Source organism: Lutra lutra, chromosome 8, assembly GCF_902655055.1.
Source record: "Lutra lutra chromosome 8, mLutLut1.2, whole genome shotgun sequence".
NCBI lineage: Eukaryota > Metazoa > Chordata > Mammalia > Carnivora > Mustelidae > Lutra > Lutra lutra.
The window spans coordinates 71,907,015-71,926,231 of record NC_062285.1 but is presented as its reverse complement, the minus strand read 5'-3'; the positions used below and the strand labels follow the sequence as shown (position 1 = coordinate 71,926,231).

The window sequence follows — 19,217 nt, the reverse complement described above, 5'->3', positions numbered from 1 at the left end:
TATTGACATCAAATTATAATATTAAGACCAAATTTGTGTCCTGGTAGAAGCCAGTAATGACCAGTGGTACTCATTGCCTCCATCATATTAAAGATTTCATTTTTCACCAAATAAATCCTTTCAAGTTAATCTATTTGAGTATTGAACATATGCTGGTACTACTCTTGATATGGATATTTAAAGTCTACAAAGACACGGCCTTCCACTTCCATCCCAGATAAATGCCACAAAGAAAACAGTTAGGGTAACGGCAGGTCGGGGGCAAGAAATGCCGGGATTCAGGCAGGCTCGTCGATGACACTGCAGGACATAGATGGGTTCAACAATTAACAGTCCTTGCTCTGTTTTCTTTCTGGACAAGGTGAAATTATTTTCTAAGAGTGATGACGACTAGAATCAGGTAAATCGTCTTGAAGGAAAAAACAGTTTAGAATGACAGAGGAACTTGACCAAGAGTCAAGGTTTAGGCTTTTCATTTATCTTCTTTGTTAGACACATGGACAGAATTTAGCATGACTATTCCTAATTTTACATGAGGAAAAGTCTAGGTAGTTAGAAGAACAAAATACTATGTGTTAAACCTTCAAGGCTTGAATTATGATTGGAAGAAACAAAAGACAACCAAACTTTTTATGGAGAAGTATCTGCGTCATAGTCATCCAGATTTATATCTTTTAACATTCATTTCTAAAGTAAATATTAAGTACCACAAATATCAGCATTTTTAAACCAAAAGAAGTTTTAAAATGTGGGGACAGTCCTGCTGCCATGAATAAAATTCTGGAGTCTTTACATTTGGTGCTTTTGGTCAAGAATCAAACATCTTCTTTTCCATCCATTTCTTCTTTTCTTTCAGGCTACCCAGAGTCCCCAGAGTCTTCAGCTCTTTTGGAAAGTTAGCATTTACTGATTAGGCTGCCTTTCCTCCCCTGCATTCAGGGTTCGTGGTGTACTCACACGCGGCAGTGAACTCCCTCAAGTAGTTTACCACGAAAGTTTCACAGTTAAATTAGACTGAGATTTCAGTGACCTTTCCTTTTTTTTTTTGGTCCAACAGAATAAAGGTCTAGGAATGTTCAGAAGATGAGCTGGATGTGGATGAAAAGATACAGACTGAGTGTGTCAAAGTTTCCATTAGGAAAACAGAAGGTTTCTTGCCAAATAGAAACACACAGAAAGAATGTTCACTGCATTTCCACCCCTCCCCTCTCGCTGCTGCTTCAGACCGTTGCCAATTCCATTTACAAACTCTTTAAGAGTGCATCTGAAACAATATCCCACAACTAAATGAAGAGTAAGAAGCATCCCAGACAAAGCACTTTGTCAGAATAAAGTCTTTGATGTTCATCTAAAAGGTGGCCCAGTGGCTTTGGTCCAGTGGGCCCCATCCCCAATCTCTCCATTACCACCGTCCTGTAGAGAGGGAACCCTCTCTTGAGCCCCTGAACGTGATGAGTTTTCTCATTTCTGTGCCTTTGCTCATGTTGTTCCTACTGTTTCCAGAGCTTTGTCCTCCCTTGTTAACATGAAGAATTCAGCTCATCCTTAAAAACCTCACTCGGATCATCCTCCAGGTCCTCCATGAAACTTTGCTTAATCCTCCTTCTCTCCCCATCTTCCAGCTCCTTCCCTGTGCGAATCGCCCCCTTCTTTATATTCCTTTATATATCCCCGTACTTTATATTTAAGTAGCATTTCATGCACAGGGCTGTTATAACCAGCTTCTGAGTTGCATGGTCCTTGCTTGTTAATACCGTGTTTTCCTCCTTCACTAAAGACAGTGTTCCTCAAGGGCAGAGGTTACATCTTGTTCATATATATATTATATATATATATATAATATATATATATATATATTTTTTTTCCCCCTGATGTCTTGCATCGAGTTGGTGTTTGGCAAAGTTTCTGAATGAATGGCTAAAAATCTCCCTAACATTGCAAATGCAGAAATGTTGTTCCTTAGGTGGATATATCTCATTACTGTTCATATCCACTATTGCAGTAAATCCTCTAGTCCTGTGGGCCATCCTGCCTTTTCCTTATTCACTCTCTTCAGTTCTAAGGGGCCATCCCAGAACAAGACAGGCATGTTCCTGGGACTGCTCAGGCCACTCCAGTAAGTTGCTCTTTCATGTAGGTCCTTCTGTACATGGCATTTAGGTCAAGGCTGCAAACTCATAACTCAAAGTGAGGTAATTATTTGGCTCTGATTGCCAAATCCTTTGATTATTGTAGATCAGATGTTGTCTGACTCAGTTATCTGATTTATCTGGTTTGGCATATTGGAATGATCAGATGGATTGGACAGATATCAAGTATCTGCTTTATATTGGCCTGTATGGACGACTTTGTGGGCCAAGTGAACGCCCTACACAGGACTTGTGACATAGTGATGGTTTAATATAAAGTTTTGCAAATTTATTTGAAGATTTGGGGAAACTTGGGGCAGTCTTTTATCAAACAGGAATCATTTCTGAGCTGTCAAATGAAACTTGGCTATGCCTTAGGAACGTAATGCACAGACAAGTGGTCCATATATGAACAGCCATGAAGAGTGAATAGAACACATTCTGATTTGGCATTTCCTCCAACCTTCAAATCAGTTATTTTGATTATATTATCCAGCTTTCGATTGTTTTTGTTATTCACGGAAAATAACTGAAAAATGAAAAGAGACTATTTTTGTTATTTGGAAAGATTTATCACCATGTAGCATGAGTTCTGTGAAAAAGTAGCTCACATGTTCAGATGGATAAGATTCTTATTAGAAGTTTCATTTATAACACGGATTACCCAGTATTTGGTCTGATGATGTTGATTTCCAAGAATGAACTGAATTTGGCCAGGGATCAATATCTAAACTGTATTTGTCATAAAATCCTATAAGTACCATAGGCTGAGAGTTCCTTTCGTGCAGTGACCATCCTTACAAATATTTTAGAACCTTGAGCATGAGCTATCTCATCTAACAAGAAAATCTGCCCCCTCCAAGGACCTCCATCCTCTACTTCTTTCTACTCAGTTTCCTTCTTTGGTTCCCAGAAACTCCAGCAGAAGGAGAAATTTAAAAGTATCTATTTGCCTGTTACACATGCATAGTTTCCTGTCTTCTCTGGTCCTCGTCCAGCTCCTCCCACCCACCTTTAACTGTGTTATTTGGAAAAGTAAAAAAAAAAAAAAAAAAAAAAAAAAAAAAAGGCAATAAAAAGTAGGTAGAGCATAATGCACTTCTGTACAACTTACTCTGGTTTTTGTAAGGCCCCTGCAACATAGGCCGTGCCTTGTTTTTGTGGCCACAAAATTATGAGGAAATTTATGAAGTGATCCTTAATAGGAATTTGTCATCAGAAAGCTTCCTTTTCATAGCAGGGGTCTAAGAAAGGAAGAAGGACGGGACCACACCCTCTCCAGTAAGCATGCAGCAAAGCAGTAGCAGCTGGCCTTTATTTTGAAGTAGGAGTCCATTTACTAGTCATTCCATCCCATTCGTTTGTCACGATGTTGAGTAAACAGTGTAGTAGTAAGTGTGACTGTTTCTTATTATTTCTCCTGTTGGTGGCTAGCATGATAATATTTTCATTTTCTACAGGCATGAAACCAGATTTAAGCAACGTATGCTGGAACTGACGGACACGAACAACATTGCCTACTTATTTCTCTCAGCAGCCAACAGATGGCTAGAGGTCAGAACGGTACGTCCATTTCGTGATTTCCAAATGGAATCCAAACAAAAAAGGGGCCTGATGCAAAGAGGGAGACGGTTGTAAAAATTAGTCTTGCACCGAGAGCCACACTAACTTCACTTTTTCCGAACATTAAAATAGCTCAGGTTTGTTTATGTTACAGATGAAATTTGTAATAATGTTTTAGCTAATGGCAAGACAAATAGCCCAAAAAGCAAAAATTCATTTTGTGTTCATTAGTCTCTTGATCGTATAAGTTAATGGAATGGCAAATGTTTGTATAACTTCATTTTTTTTTTCAAAAGAACAAATTTGACAAGTGAACAGATGTACTCGTTTCCTTCACTGAGCAGGGCAAGCCTGGAAGAGATGGTGACTTTCAATGTTTTAAGCCAGTGGAGGATCACATTAGTGCAAAATGTAAAAAACTGCAATTAATCATCTGTGACCTTCTTCTATCCCTTGTGAAGGAGGAGGACAGGCACATGGTTTGGCATCATACAGACTTGATCTAGCAAGTTAATTAATTTGAGTCTGTTCCTCATCTGTAAAATAGGAATAAGAATATGTACTTCATGGGGATATTAGGATAAAAAATAATAATATAAAGCCCTTAGTTTCCTGATTAGCAGGTGCACTCAACAAATGTCTTTTGAATGAAAGGATGAATAAATAAATAAGTGAATGGAAACAGCACCTGCTGTGGTAAGTGGTTCATGAGCCAAACAGCTGGAGTATGAGCCAGGAGATGGATGGGACACAAGTTCCAGAAAGGAAGGAAATGTAGTTTGCAGACTGGTCTGCATAATCTGTACTATAAATAAGCTACTTTGGTGGTAATGATGAGTTGTCTGTAATCTTTAAAAAAAAAAAAATTTTTTTTCTATCGGGGAACCTGGGTGGCTCATCGTTAAGCCACTGCCTTCAGCTCAGGTCATGATCCCAGGGTGCTGGGATGGAGTCCTGCATCGGGCTCCCTTCTCAGTGGAGAGTCTGCTTCTCCCTTTCGCTTTGCCTCTCCCCTCCCCCTCAACTTGTGCTCTCCTTCTCAAATAAGTAAATAAAGTCTTTAAAAAAATAAAAATAAAATAAGAAAATAATTATCTATTCATTTGTCCAAAGGAAAAGGAAGTTTATCTGTTATTACAAGGCTATCATGTCTACTATATTCAGGCTTTCAAAACTCAACAGACCAAAGAAGGCAGATAGTAAAAGGAGTTTGATGAGTTGGAAATGAAAGAGCCCAAGTATAATCTGAGTTGTTGATGGATGGATACGGGTTGATATGGATTCTTGGACTGTGCCCCTGCCCCCATCTTGGGCTTTAGTTGTCATGATTTCCCACTGGTTTACAGAAACTCTCTTCCATTATATTAGTTACAATGTAGAAATTATTCAGTGACATAACACAATTATATTTTACAAATTTTAGATAGAAGCATTGGTTGTTGATAAGAAATTCCTTCCAGCTAGCTATAGGGGTTGGGCAAAATGTCTCCTGAATTACCTATAGAGAGCATAAAGGCAGATGAAATGTTGCTTGATTTATAACAAAACTAAGACATTATTCCCAGATCCTATCCAGACCCTAATTCATTGTTTTAAACTTCTATTTGTTTTTTAAATTTGTTTTCTCTAAGGAAGAAAAAAAAAACCAATCATATCTGAAAAACAGAATAAATCATGAAAGAGTTTGATGAAAGAATGTCCCCAAATCATAATAGAAAATGTCAATGGTTACCTTCGTTGTTTGATTTTTCCTAACTTGGAGATCAAGCAGGTGTTTTAGGGGGCAAGTGTGTTTGCTTTGGACTTGAGGTGAATGTCTGACTGGACTCCTGTTTCTGTTCTTTAGCACTTCCTACTGTCAGGTTAATGGACAAGTGTTTAACAAGAATCTTCAAGCAAACCATATGTTCTGCTCTCATAGCCAAAAGACAAGATATTAGAGCCTTCAGACTGCCAAGAAAGGGGAGGTCAGGAGAAATTAGAGAGGAAAAGTGGCCAGATTCAGAATGGCTTTAGTTCAGTTTGACTCACGGCTCATTACTTTAAACCCCATGTGAAAAGGCAGAGGGACAACCCAAATGTAAAAGAATTCAAGTTTTCAGCTGTAGAGACCTAAAGAAAATACTGATTTTTGAAACAGGAAGGGCAGGCTCTGCCATCCATTCTGTTCCTTGAAGATACATTTGTTGGTGCGTCTTGTCTTTATTTTCTGTGTATTTTGATCCTTCCAAGAATTCTTGTCTGGTCTCATTACCAGAGCTCTCCCTTAAAAACCAATACAAAAAAAAAAAAAAAAAAAAAAAAAAAAAAAAAAAGGGAACATTTTGCTTCTGTTTCTGGTGGGTAAAAGTAAGTTTTGGAAAGGAACTTGCTGATTTATTGTAAAATTCTGGATATCTCTGCTGACAGAAATCAAGGTCCAAAGTCTTTTGTTTATGATTTGTCTCCTTTGCCTAATTGTGTGTGTCAGTAAGTTTATGTGGGTATGCATACACACACACACACACACACACACACACACACCTCTAGACAACCCCAGCGATCCAACCTAAACTAGTCAGATTCACTCTCTTCTTCTGAGTACCTTGACAGTGTTTGTTAGAACCAGGATATTATTTAGAATATGTTAATATCAGAATCTTTATTCAACTATAAATGTGTAATTCAAGAACATATGCTATAGTAGGAGTATGGAATCAGTTAACTAGATAAGTCCTCTTAGGAAGTAACTTTTCTCCCAACTGTACACATATAATGACCTCATTACTATTGTGTTCTGTAGACACATCTCCATCACTGGAGACACGATTTCAGTTTGAAATAAGTGGATCTTGTGTCAGAAACATGGATGTTGAGACACAGGACCTTGGGGACGAGGGTGTGAACTGTTCTCTGACCCCCACAGCTGGACATATTCTGCCTTGTAAGTCATTAGAAAAATAAGTAATAAAAACTTCTATTTGGTCCACTGAATCTGCATTGATCTTACTTACCCACAGTAACAACACACCCCCTCCTTTCTCTGTTCTTTGCCATATTCCTCATTTAGCAAAAATATCTGCTTATAGCAAATATTCTTAGAGTTCCTGTAGCAGAAACACAACTAAAACGGTACAAGGAAGGTTGGGGCATTAGGCATAAATCAGAAGAAGCAAAGGATTTCCTGATGCAGATCTGGGGATTTCACCAACTCTAATTCATGGACTCATCACCTTCATAAAGAGAAAGAGGAGAAAACTTATCATTGCTTTCTGTGGCTATTTTTCGCTTTCCTTCCTCTTCACTCTCAGTTCAAGCTTTCGGAAGCAATGCCACTGAATTCCCTGGATGGAAAATCTCAATGAGAAGGAAGGAGGAGGAACCAGAGAAAAACACCTCTTGTGGGATTTCAGAAGATCCATGAGCCCCATCCAATTTTTGTTTATTCTCTAATTTATTTTAAATATATGGCTCTCGTTTCCTTTCCTGGTCAAGTTAAGCAAGAGCTAAGACAATCACAAGTTATTCCCTTTCTCTGAGTAAACAGCTTTCCCTATGGCCTACATAGCCCTGCCCACCATAGTCACTTCATATTCATTCTGAATTAGGAAAAAAATGAAGGTCACAATATACTTGTATCAAAGAAGGACAAGAGTCTAAAAGAATAATTTGGCTGGTGGGAAAGGAGCTAGATTGTGACCACCCGGCTTGCTTTGGCAGAGAGGGGAGTGTTGTTCCTCTGGGTGCCAAGTGAAGTGGGCCCCAGTCATGTGCAGGGTGTCTCTACAGCCTAACCTTTGAATACTGCGTCCTTTGTTCAGCATGGCGTTTTCTCTTCAGCCCTGCACTAAACAGTTCCAGTTCTTTGGCATCGGTGTTTCCATTTGCGAAAATTGTGTAACTCTATCTAAAGGCTGTCTTTCCAAGGCTTTGTCTTGCTGTGTGGTGGAAGGATAAAAGGAAATTCACATCAGGAAGCCAAAAAAAAAAAAAAAAAAAACCCCACCAAAAACCAAAAAACTTTAGCATCAACAGGCTTAAGTGAAAATAACCTTCAGGGAGAGCTTGCACGAGAGTCGATTTTACGAAACAGCACAGAACTTTTCTGTGTATTCCTAACTCCACCACAGACAGGTGTGCTCTGATCTTGTCGTTGGGAGGCCCTGCTCTATGCTCCCAGATACTCAGTGGTACCAGAGAGTGGTACTGCTGAGGGCTGCGTAGAGATTATGTTGCTGTTAACCGTTTGTAAATCTGTCTTATAGAAAATTCCTGTTTTCACTATAATCCCATAGATAGATACATGTCATTGAATCACTAGAAATCTGGACAACAGGCCTCTCTTTTGACTTGGAAATCAGAGGCTTATCCCTGGAAGGAGTGTTGCATTCACAAACTCGATGGAAGTTATAGTTTATCACTACCCAGATACAATGTCTGGCAGTGGGGCCCTCTTGGAGAACTGGCAATTTTTATGTGCAGTAGCTTCTATTTCGTTTTGACTACAGGTGTGTTTTTGTGGAATGGATTAGTTAGGATGGGTAAGGGCTAAGCAGTAGAATGAATACTGCTAGTGATCCCTAAGTATTTGCTCTCTTTTGTGTGAGTTATTCAGATCAGCCACTTCTCCTTTCTTAATTTATTGCCTTGAAATTATTTGTTGTTGGCATATTGCAAAGAAAGGAAAGAAGGTGTAAGCATATAATCACTTTGTAACTCATTAAACTTGTTAAGTGGCTCCTTCAGCTCAGTGGGGCGCCTGCTTCTCCTCCTGCCTGCCTCTCCCTCTGCTTGTGTGCACTGTCTCTCTCTCCTCCTATCTCTCTGGGACAAATAAATAAATAAAATGTTTAAAAAATGGTAAATGAAGTGAAAAATAGAGAGCTAACACAAGCTCTTACTATCAATCAACTTCACACATCTGTACTCCTGAGCAGTTTGAAGGGAAATTAATGGAACTTAGTGATTTTGCTATGAGTCTTCTTGATAAACATGGTGCACAAAGGAGCTTCCTTTCTTGTGCAGATCAAGGTGAAATTCTGATTAAATGACTCTAAAACAGGGGCGCCTGGGTGGCTCAGTGGGTTAAGCCGCTGCCTTCGGCTCAGGTCATGATCCCAGGTCCTGGGTTCGAGCCCCACGTCCGGCTTTCTGCTCAGCAGGGAGCCTGCTTCCTCCTCTCTCTCTGCCTGCCTCTCTGCCTACTTGTGATTTCTCTCTGTCAAATAAATAAATAAAATCTTTAAAAAAAAAATAAATGACTCTAAAACATTCCAAATTCATTACAAAAAAGTTTTGTTTTTTTTTTAGAAAAAATAATTTTTTCTGACACCAAAACTCATACTCTTTATTACAGAGAGCACCTAGCACAATCCATGTTCCACAGTCCTGTCCCTGCAAATGTTACTTTTTTCCCTTCAATATTCCATAGAAAAAAGATTTTTGAGCAGTGGCAATAGTCCAGGAGTGATCCGAAACTATCTAGTTGATATAACTACAAGAACAAGAAGAATAGCACTTTCTAAAAAAAAGGGATGAGGAATATTTTTTATAATAAATAAAATAACTTTGTTATATAGCTACTAAGCTGCAGACATACTGGCTTTTAAGCTCTCGTGTCTATATGAATTTAGTAGACTGTAGATTTTGAAAACGGGTTCATCCCCTGGAAATTGTGCTATCAATGTACTTCCAAAAGCTATCCCTTACTGCCGAGATGTCAAAAACATTTATCTCTATACATTATCTTTAATAAAAAATAAAACAAGAAAATAAGATAAAAACAGAGAGGGAAACTATAATAGAATCTTAAATATAGAGAACAAAATGAGGGTTGCTGGAGGGAAGGTGACTGGTGGGTGGATGGACTAATCAGGTGATGGGCATTAAGGAGGCACTTGCTGGGATGAGCATTGAGTATTGTAGGTGGGTGATGAATCACTGCAATCTGCTCCCAGCCAGTGCTGTGCTGTATATTAACTACCTTGAAGTTAAATAAAAAAAAAATCTATACTTTATATATGTAAAATATATATCTTACAAATAGATATCTATATAAATATTAAGATATTATACTTTTATATACAATTTGTCAACATTTGTATGTTCATGATCTCAGGGTTGTGACATTGAGTCCCACATTGACCATGACCTTGCTTAAGATTCTCTCCCTCTCCCTTCCTTATATACTGGACTAATAATAAAAATAACAGTGTCTGATGATCATACTGAGAATCTTTCAAGTAGTTTTAAGAACATTAGCCATGAGAGAGAGCCAGAAAATATATATTAGCTCAGACTTACTCATCAGCCTCCTCTCTTCCCTCCCTTCATCTGTCTTCACTTCTCTTGCTGGCAGTATTGCCAGGCTAAGGCGATTTATCTATTACCAGAATTATCATTTTTAAGTCAATAGAAAATAATTTAAATCATCTAACTGAATCAACCATTTAGTTCTATATAATGAGTGAATCCAGGCCCCAATATAAAATATAAGGTTCCATAGTCAATTTAATGGGGAGAGGTGTGGTGTGAGACAAAGAGAGAAAAAGAGAAGAAAAGAGACAGATTGAGTGCATAATGTTTTGCATTTCCTTCATAATGTTTACATTAGGCCTACTGTCTACTATCCATTTCTTGAAACTCGGTGATTATTTTATTGTTATACTTTTAAAAGAATGTATACAATTTTGAAGAAGAAAAAGTTGGAGGCATCACAATTCTGGACAAATTATATTACAAAGCTGTAGTGATCAAGGCAATGTGGTACCAGCACAAAAACAGACATATCGATCGGTGGAACAGAATAGAAAAACCCAGAAATGGCCCCACAACATTCTGGTAAACTAACCTTCCACAAACTAGAAAAGAATATCCAATGGGAAAAAGACTATCTCTTCAACAAATGTTGTTGGGAAAACTGGACAGCCACATGCAGAAGAATGAAACTGGACTGCTTTCTTTACATCATGCACAAAAATAAATTCAAAATGGAAGAAAGACCTAAATATAAGACAGGAAACCATCAAAATCCTAGAGGAGAACCCAGGGAGCAACTTCTTTGGTATCAACCACAGCAGCTTCTTACTAGACACTACATCTCTGGAGGCAAGGGAAACAAAAGCGAAAATGAACTATTGGGACTTCATCAAGACAAAAAGCTTCTGCACAGGGAAGGAAACAATCAGCAAAACTAAAAGACAACCTACGGAATGGGAAAAGGTATTTATAAAGGACATTTCTGATAAAGGGTTAGTACCAAGAATCTATGAAGAACTTATCAAACTCAACACCCCAAAAATAAAGAATCCAGCCAAGAAATGGGCAGAAGACATGAATAAACATTTTTTCAAAGAAGACATCCAGATGGCCAACAGACACATGAAAAGATGCTCCACAACACTCGGCATCAGGGAAATACAAATCAAAACCACAATGAGATACCACCTCACACCTGTCGGAATGGCTTAAATTAACAACACAGGAAAAAACAGATGTTGGCAAGGATATGGAGACAAAGGAACCCTCCTGCCCTGCTAGTGAGAATGCAAACTGGTGAAGCCCCTCTGGAAAACAGTATGGAGGTTCCTCACAAAGTTAAAAATAGAACTAACTTATGACCCAGGGATTGCACTACCAAGTATTTGCCCAAAGAATGCAGAAATACTGATTTAAAGGGACACATGCACCCTGATGTTTATAACAGCATTATCAACAATAGCCAAATTGTAGAAAGTGCCCAAGTGTCCATTGACTAATGGATAAAGAAGCAGAATATTACTCATCCATAAAAAAAGAAGGAGTGTTCACTTCGTCAGCACGTACACTAAAAAAAGAATGAAATCTTGCCATTTGCAACAACGTGGATGGAGCTAGAGAGTGAAATAAGTCAGTCAGAGAAAAACAAATACCATATGATTTTACTCATGTGGAATTTAAGAAATGAAACAGATGAACATGGGGGGGAAAGAGAGAGAGAGAGGCAAACCATAAAACACACTTTTAACTATAGAGAACAAAGAGGGTTGATGGAGGGGAGATAGATGGGGAGATGGGCTAAATGGGCGATGGACACTAAGGAAGGCACTTGCGATGATCATTGGGTGTTCTATGTAAGTGATGAATCACTAAATTCTACTCCTGAAACGAACATTACACTGTATTGTTAAGTAAGTAGAATTTTTAAAAAACAAATACACACACACACACACATAAACACACACACACACACACACAAACACATATGAATGACTATATGAATGAACAAAGCTCTTCCTCCCAATAAGGTCATCTGGGAAGAAGTGGAGAATAGAAGTTAATAAAAAGGTGCCTTGTTTCAAATCCTTAGTGTGTCCTTTACCCACAGAAATTTCTCAGAAGCTGAATGGCGTTTTTCTTTATATCAAGCTGGGAGGGAGGTCCTTACTCAAAGTATCTCCTGATATTAACTTACTCTCTGGGACTCATCACAGAAAATTTTTATGGGTCTTTTTATAAAAGATAATATAGAAATTACAAATTTATGGCATAAGTTCAGAAATATTAACTTTGCACAGAGGGCTGGAAGGAAAAATTCATATTCCAAGAGTGGCCCAGACTGGTTAGATTATGCACCCGTGTAGTTGTTGCTTCAAATAAAGGGAAAAGGAAGAAGTATTCTCTAATGGGGATGTGATGAGTTGTTAACACATGGTCCAACGCGAAGAAGCAACCCAAGGAGTATTTACTACCTCTTGGGAATTTACTGCCTCAAAAGAGTAACTCTGCATGATTTCTTTCTTTATTCTTTGTAAAGATCATGAAAATCATCATGGAATTAAATTTTAGTGCCTCTTTGTAACCTTTGATGTTTTATGGCGCACATAAACTTTTAAGCTTCTTCAAAAATTTGAAAATCATCCAGAGGAAAAAAGACATCCTGGTACATGGAGGTGGTGAAATCCAATGGGTATTTAATCTTTTCTGAGTCCTTTCAAAGTCTTTGAATTAGGTATCATTTCTATTTCCCAAAGAAACTGAGTTTCAAAGAGGTTTAAAGTATTTGTGTGGTAATTGGCAAAGTCAGCCTCTGAACCCATATCTCTGATTTCAAGGCTGGGATTACTGATTGCTCTTCGAGACCTAGATCTTTGGATGTGTTCTAAAAAGAGGCAGGAATGCGCACATGTGAGCTGATTTGAGTAACTTCATTTGTTGACGCCAGCATGTTAAACACTCCATTACTGTCATTAAAGCCTTATCACCTAGTTATTGGGTTTTGGTTTTTTGTTTGTTTGTTTGTGGTTTTTTTTTTTTTTTTGAGGGATCAGAGACATCTCTAGCTAGGAAGGTCACAAGTGAAATGAGACTTGAAATAGTTCTAGAGGTGCTCATGCCTGAAATATTACCTGCTTCTGGTGCATGTGACTCATCAGCATGGAAAGTTTTTAAGATGTTTTTTTCAAATGATAAGACGTAACAGTGCCTAAGAGTGCTGGGGAATGGGAAAGGAAGAAGTGTTCAAAAATGGATAGATGTGGGGTGTCTGAGTGGCTTAGTCAGTTAAGCGTCCGACCCTTGATTTCAGCTCAGTTCATGATCTCAGTGTCGTGACATTGAGTCCCACATTGACCATGACCTTGCTTAAGATTCTCTCCCTCTCCCTCTGCTGTTCCACACACCCCCTGTGCTCTGTCTTTCTCTCTTAAATACATAAATAAAATCTTTTTTTTTTAAAGGAAAGAAAATGGACAGATGTGCCCTAATTCTTATTTGAGTGAGAGACTGACTTCAATGAATTTTTTAAAATTCCATAGAAGAGTTTATCACTGATAGACCATAGATAATTCAGATGCTCTAAGACAGGCCCACTCTTCCCATTTATGACTAAATATAACCCTTTATCTTATTTCATGGAATCTGGAGATTTAATGTCCCAGTCTCTGAACCCAGATATTTGACAAAAAGTTTAGATATCGATCTCAACAAGGCAGTCAGATGCAAATTTCTGCAGGTCCCTTACTATATCGCACAAGGGAGATAGGTCATAACCCAGAAATAAGCACACATGAAATTTAAGGTAGGAAATCAAGTCTCCAAATAATTGCTTATCTGGCAACACAATGCAATAGAAAGGGCTGGTGGGGGTGGGGAGCGGAGGAGAAAAAGAAACCCTTGTCTGTTGCTGGTTGGGCCACAAATTGGAGCTGAATTTCTGGCAAGAGACAAACTTCTCTGAATCCATTTCTGCATGGATACAATGAGATCATTGAATTACGCCCATTCCAGATTTAACGTGGTGAGTCGGCATTCATCCCTATCTTCGGTACCCTTCCTCGGAAGCTTAACAGGACACACAAGAAGTGATGTGTACTGGGGCGCCTGGGTGGCTCAGTGGGTTAAGCCGCTGCCTTCGGCTCAGGTCATGATCCCAGGTCCTGGGTTCGAGCCCCACATCGGGCTTACTGCTCAGCGGGGAGCCTGCTTCCTCCTCTCTCTCTGCCTGCCTCTCTGCTTACTTGTGATTTCTCTCTGTCAAATAAATAAAATCTTAAAAAAAAAAAAAGAAGAAGAAGTGGTGTGTACTGTCTTGGTGATCACATCTGTAAATTGATTGGGATATTTTAAGAACTTGAGGAGAATCTTTTAACGCCTTTTCTTGCTCCTTTCTAGGATTATCTGGGAGCTTGCATTGTCCTCACGGCGTCTATTGCCTCCATCAGCGGCTCTTCCAATTCTGGATTGGTGGGTTTGGGTCTTCTGTATGCACTGACGGTAGGTATGGACGAAAACACCTCTTTTCATGTAGTGTTGGAGGTGCTTTCTCTAGTTGTTATCAGCTCCTATTCATGGACATAAGAGGAGCAGATTGAAATTTGTAACAAAATGACATCTTGTAAATAATGGAGATTGGAGCCTAAACCCAGCATTTTAGGACACTGTGGATTTAGTTCTGATATTGCAAACTGGTTTTTAGAAACTCCTCAAAAACTATGGTGAGAGCACTCCCAAGGCTATTTGAGAGCCTTGTCTTAAGTTGTTCACAGCCTATTTGGGGACACTAAAATGAATATGAATATAAATGAGATAAGTGCAAACAGAAGTACATGCAACTTGTGCAGGGAAATCAGAGGACAGTTTATGAATCGTTGACATGTGAGGATCCTTGAAGAAAAGTGGATACCTCCTTTGCCTGCTTTATCCCATAACACCCTCCCTGGTGTTATGAAGTGTACTACATAATGTACACTAACTGTCCAAGTCGTCCTATCCTAAAATATCCAGTGATTACAAAGATCATTACTTTATTTTAAATGTGTTAACTTCTTTTTGTCACCTGACACAGATAACCAATTATTTGAACTGGGTTGTGAGGAACTTGGCTGACCTGGAGGTCCAGATGGGGGCAGTGAAGAAAGTGAACAGTTTCTTGACTATGGAATCTGAGAACTATGAAGGCACTATGGGTATTATTCTGAATATTCTTTTGTTTCACTCAAATATTTATTTTATACCACTATTAGTTGTATGTCAGACACATTGTCATTTTTGCTTTTGTTCTCCACTTTAATATCCAGAGAATCCCTTCTCATCTTGACCTTGCTTTATGAGGTACACCTGAAATGATAAAACTATTTAGGCTTGAAAAGTTTGGGACATGACAGACTCCAAATAGGTATTATGTAGTAATAGTTAAAGAGAATTATAAAGAATATTACATTCATTACCAATTTACACTATGAACTATTATGTTCTCTTTCTCAAGATCCTATTAACCTAGATGTCAAGAAACTTGGATCTTACTCATTGAGATTCTCAGCTTTGCTAGGATAAAATTGGCAGGGAATTCAATACTGAAGATAGAATGATCTTTCTTAAATTCAAATTTCACGCTTAAAATGCATTCTTCTGGGCGCCTGGGTGGCTAAGTGGGTTAAAGCCTCTGTCTTCAGCTCGGGTCATGATCTCAGGGTCCTGGGATGGAGCCCCGCATCGGGCTCTCTGCTCAGTGGGGAGCCTGCTTCCCCCTCTCTCTCTGCCTGTCTCTCTGCCTACTTGTGACTTCTCTCTCTGTCAAATAAATAAGTAAAATCTTTAAAATGCATTCTTCTGCCTAAATCCTTCTATAACTATCTAGGTCTTCAAGGACAAAATCCAGATAAGTTAGCTAAGACCACTAGACTCTTCAACAGTTCCTTGCCCACCTATCTGGTCACATCTCTCATCACCTATCCAACATGCTGTGGTTTCTTTTTATCTTTGTTCTCTCCATATATATTTGAAACAAATCTCCCCATCCCTGGTCCTTTAAGACTCATCTCAGTCACAATCTTCTCTTGAAGTCCTCCTGGAACTCTCAGGTTATACCATCTGTGCTCCCGGAGCGCCTTGGGCTGGACTCCATCATGTGACTGCACGCAGTACTGTAGATCCTGATGCTTCCCCAGGACATAGGGAGCACCTTGAGGCATGACTTTCACCTCCATATTCCCAAGACCTTGCACAACACCTCTCACATTTTTAGGCACTCAGCTGTTTGATGACTGACGGACTGAACACATGAATCAACTCGCAGATGAAGTATCTTCAGTAGAATCAAGTGGTAGAATGCAGAAAAGACATGATTGTTCATGCTTCAAAAAGAAACACGCACAAAAACTACTTTGAAAGTTCTCAATCAATAGGCCTTTGCTCTGAATGTAATTTCAGTTTTAAAAAGATACAGAATTTGTCTCAGTATGACGTTAAATTTATTTAAAAAAGGATATGTTTGCATGTAAAAATGTATATAAGTATGTGTATGTTTCTTCCTGTCTCTCTCTTTCCCTCCTTCTCCCTCCTTGTCCCTCCCGCTCCTTGTCTCCTTCTCTCCCTCTCCCTCTGATTTCCCCTATCCCACCCTCACCACCCAGACCCCTCTCAAGTTCCAGAACATTGGCCACAGGAAGGAGAGATCAAGATTCATGACTTGTGTGTGAGATATGAAAATAATCTGAAACCTGTTCTTAAGCACGTCAAAGCTTACATCAAACCCGGGCAAAAGGTATGGAATTCACTGCCATTTGTTTCGTACAGATCAGAGAAGGAGCCACTTGATCACTAGCTAAGCTCTTAGACGTCCAGCCAAGTACATTCTCACTGGGCTCACATAAGACTCCCTACAATTTACAGGTCAAATTATCTACATAAAAGAGAAAAGAGAGAGAACCAGGATAAAATGCACGTTCTTTAAATTGTATTGCTGTTCATTAGTCTCCCATGAAGATGAGGAAAATCACCAATATGTGTGTTTTTCCAAATTTCTGGCTTCTGGATCACAGCCATATCAGACATCCCCTTGAGAACTTTTGCATTTGTACTAGCTTTAGTCCCCAAATGATTCATGTTAGCTACTTTAAAAAGAGGAAGTGTGCAGAAAAAAATTGGAGTCCATCTACTTTTTGTTATAAAATCATCACTTCTAAGATAAAATTGAATACTTACTTATTAGGCCAACCAAATACTAAGTGCAAAAATTAAGCCACGAAGGAAAAACACCACAGCCACATACAAATAAAAAGAGTTAGAATGAAATCATTGAAGATTTGTGAGGATTCTGTGTTTTTATCTTAATAATGATACATAAAGGAGACTTAAGAAAAGAATGATAATTTATTACAACTATTTAAATAGAGGTACAGTTTCCCCATGGCATCTTGTTGAAATTAAAAATATTTTTTGCTCATCTTCTGTTTTTTGTTTTGTTTTTGTTTTTGTTTTCTGAGTCCTTTTTTCTCTAAGTGACACTTATTTTTTAGGTGGGCATCTGCGGTCGCACCGGCAGTGGAAAGTCATCATTATCACTGGCTTTCTTCAGAATGGTGGATATATTTGATGGTAAGTTACTAACTAAATGTTCTCGTTGGCTGTGTGGTGCTTTTCCTTTAAAAAAAAAAAAAAAAGTGAGACTTCAACTTACCTATTCCTGCAGAAATAAAGAGCAAAGATTTATGAGGACTTTGCAGCCTGCAACCCATGGATTGAGGCAGGTGTCCCAGGTCAACAGTCTAGAAGTAAAGAATGAACACAGAATTGTTAATAAAATTATTAGCTCTACACTTGGCTCCAGAGATTGTTGTTAACGAATTCTAATAAACTGATAAAATGAAAACAAAGCCACCCATTTTGAACAGCCGTAGATGTAGGTGGCATTTCAAGAGGAAGGGAGAGAAAGGAAGACTGTCTTGCTTTGCTCAAACTAAAAACAGACCCATTTCCATCAAAGGAAAAAAAATGCCAGGAGATAAATAATCTGCACTATTAATTTTGGTGCATGACTCTTACCTTCATAACAAGGTTTAATGATGCGGAACATTTTGTGCGATGGCAACCTGCTAAGGGCCAAGCACATGTTGACAATATAAAAAAATATTTATTCATCTACAGAATTATTAATAACATGATACATGGAAATAATTTAATCTTTGCTTAGAAAAATATGTCACATTATTTAGTCTATCAAGTGGTCTATAAATAGCCGAGCCTGTAAACCGTCTTGAGTAGAAGGGGATCCAGCAATGTGCTTGGTCATCAGCTCAAGGAAGTGCTTCCTATTATTATCTGAAATGATTGCGATGAGGATTATAGTACTTCACATTTTTATTGTACCTGACAGTTTATGATATGTAATCTATGCAACAGCTCTGTGAGGTGGAGGAATCAGTTTATGAACAGAGATTAACTATAGGAATTGCCATCTCCTTGGGGTTTGGATTCAGGAGCAGAGTAGGTAGGGATCAGCCGCTGGGTTAGCAGGTTGCTCTTCCATGGCTAGTAATAATAAATGAAACACAGGTATCTTTTTTAAGGACTTTCAGTGGATTTGCCTTATAAGCCAGTTACATGATCCAAAGACAGTTGATTGACACTTTTCATTAAACAAACAGACAAATCTGTGGTTGTAACTGAACATATTAGATTATCCTGTTCTTTATGAATCCAGAAACATGCTTCCAGGCCCCATGTGGGCTATCAATGACTGATTCTCTTCTTTAGCATTAGGATATTAAGATTTTAATAGATAATGTGTTATTCCTGAAAGAAAGTTTAGCTGATCACTTTGTCTCCTCTTGAATCTAAATCTAGCTGGAAAACGGGCTCCACCTGCCATTCTTTGTCTGGCCTGCTCATTTCATATGGCAGTTCTGTCTTTGCACAAAGTGATGTGATAAAATAATCTAACAATTTAACAATTTGAGGAAAAGATATCAAGATGGCACAAGTCTCTAATAAATCTAAATACAGTATGGAGAAATTAATTACAATGTGATATCTGGGCAACTGGGTGACTCAGTTCATTAAGCCACTGCCTTTGGCTCAGGTCATGATCCCAGAGTCCGGGGATCGAGTCCCGCGGGCATCAGGCTCCCAAATCCATGGGGAGTCTGCTTCTCTCTGTCACCTTCTCCCCTCTCATGTTCTCTCTCTGTCTGTCTCTCTCAAATAAATAAATAAAATCTTTTAAAAAACAAATAAAAGGGGCACCTGGGTGGCTCAGTGGTTTAAAGCCTCTGCCTTCGGCTCAGGCCA

General features: G+C 38.7%; 1 protein-coding gene across 17 annotated transcripts in view; it reads left to right on the top strand.

The window, feature by feature from the left end:
- Positions 1 to 19,217, top strand: part of ABCC9 (ATP binding cassette subfamily C member 9) — a 143,500-nt gene that overhangs the window by 109,028 nt on the left and 15,255 nt on the right. For all 17 annotated transcript variants that reach the window (XM_047740262.1, XM_047740258.1, XM_047740259.1 and 14 more), the window contains 5 exons: positions 3,590 to 3,692; positions 14,322 to 14,423; positions 14,995 to 15,115; positions 16,562 to 16,692; positions 17,447 to 17,525. In XM_047740262.1, the coding sequence (XP_047596218.1) occupies positions 3,590 to 3,692; positions 14,322 to 14,423; positions 14,995 to 15,115; positions 16,562 to 16,692; positions 17,447 to 17,525 (536 nt within the window). The remainder of the gene's footprint in view (positions 1 to 3,589; positions 3,693 to 14,321; positions 14,424 to 14,994; positions 15,116 to 16,561; positions 16,693 to 17,446; positions 17,526 to 19,217) is intronic.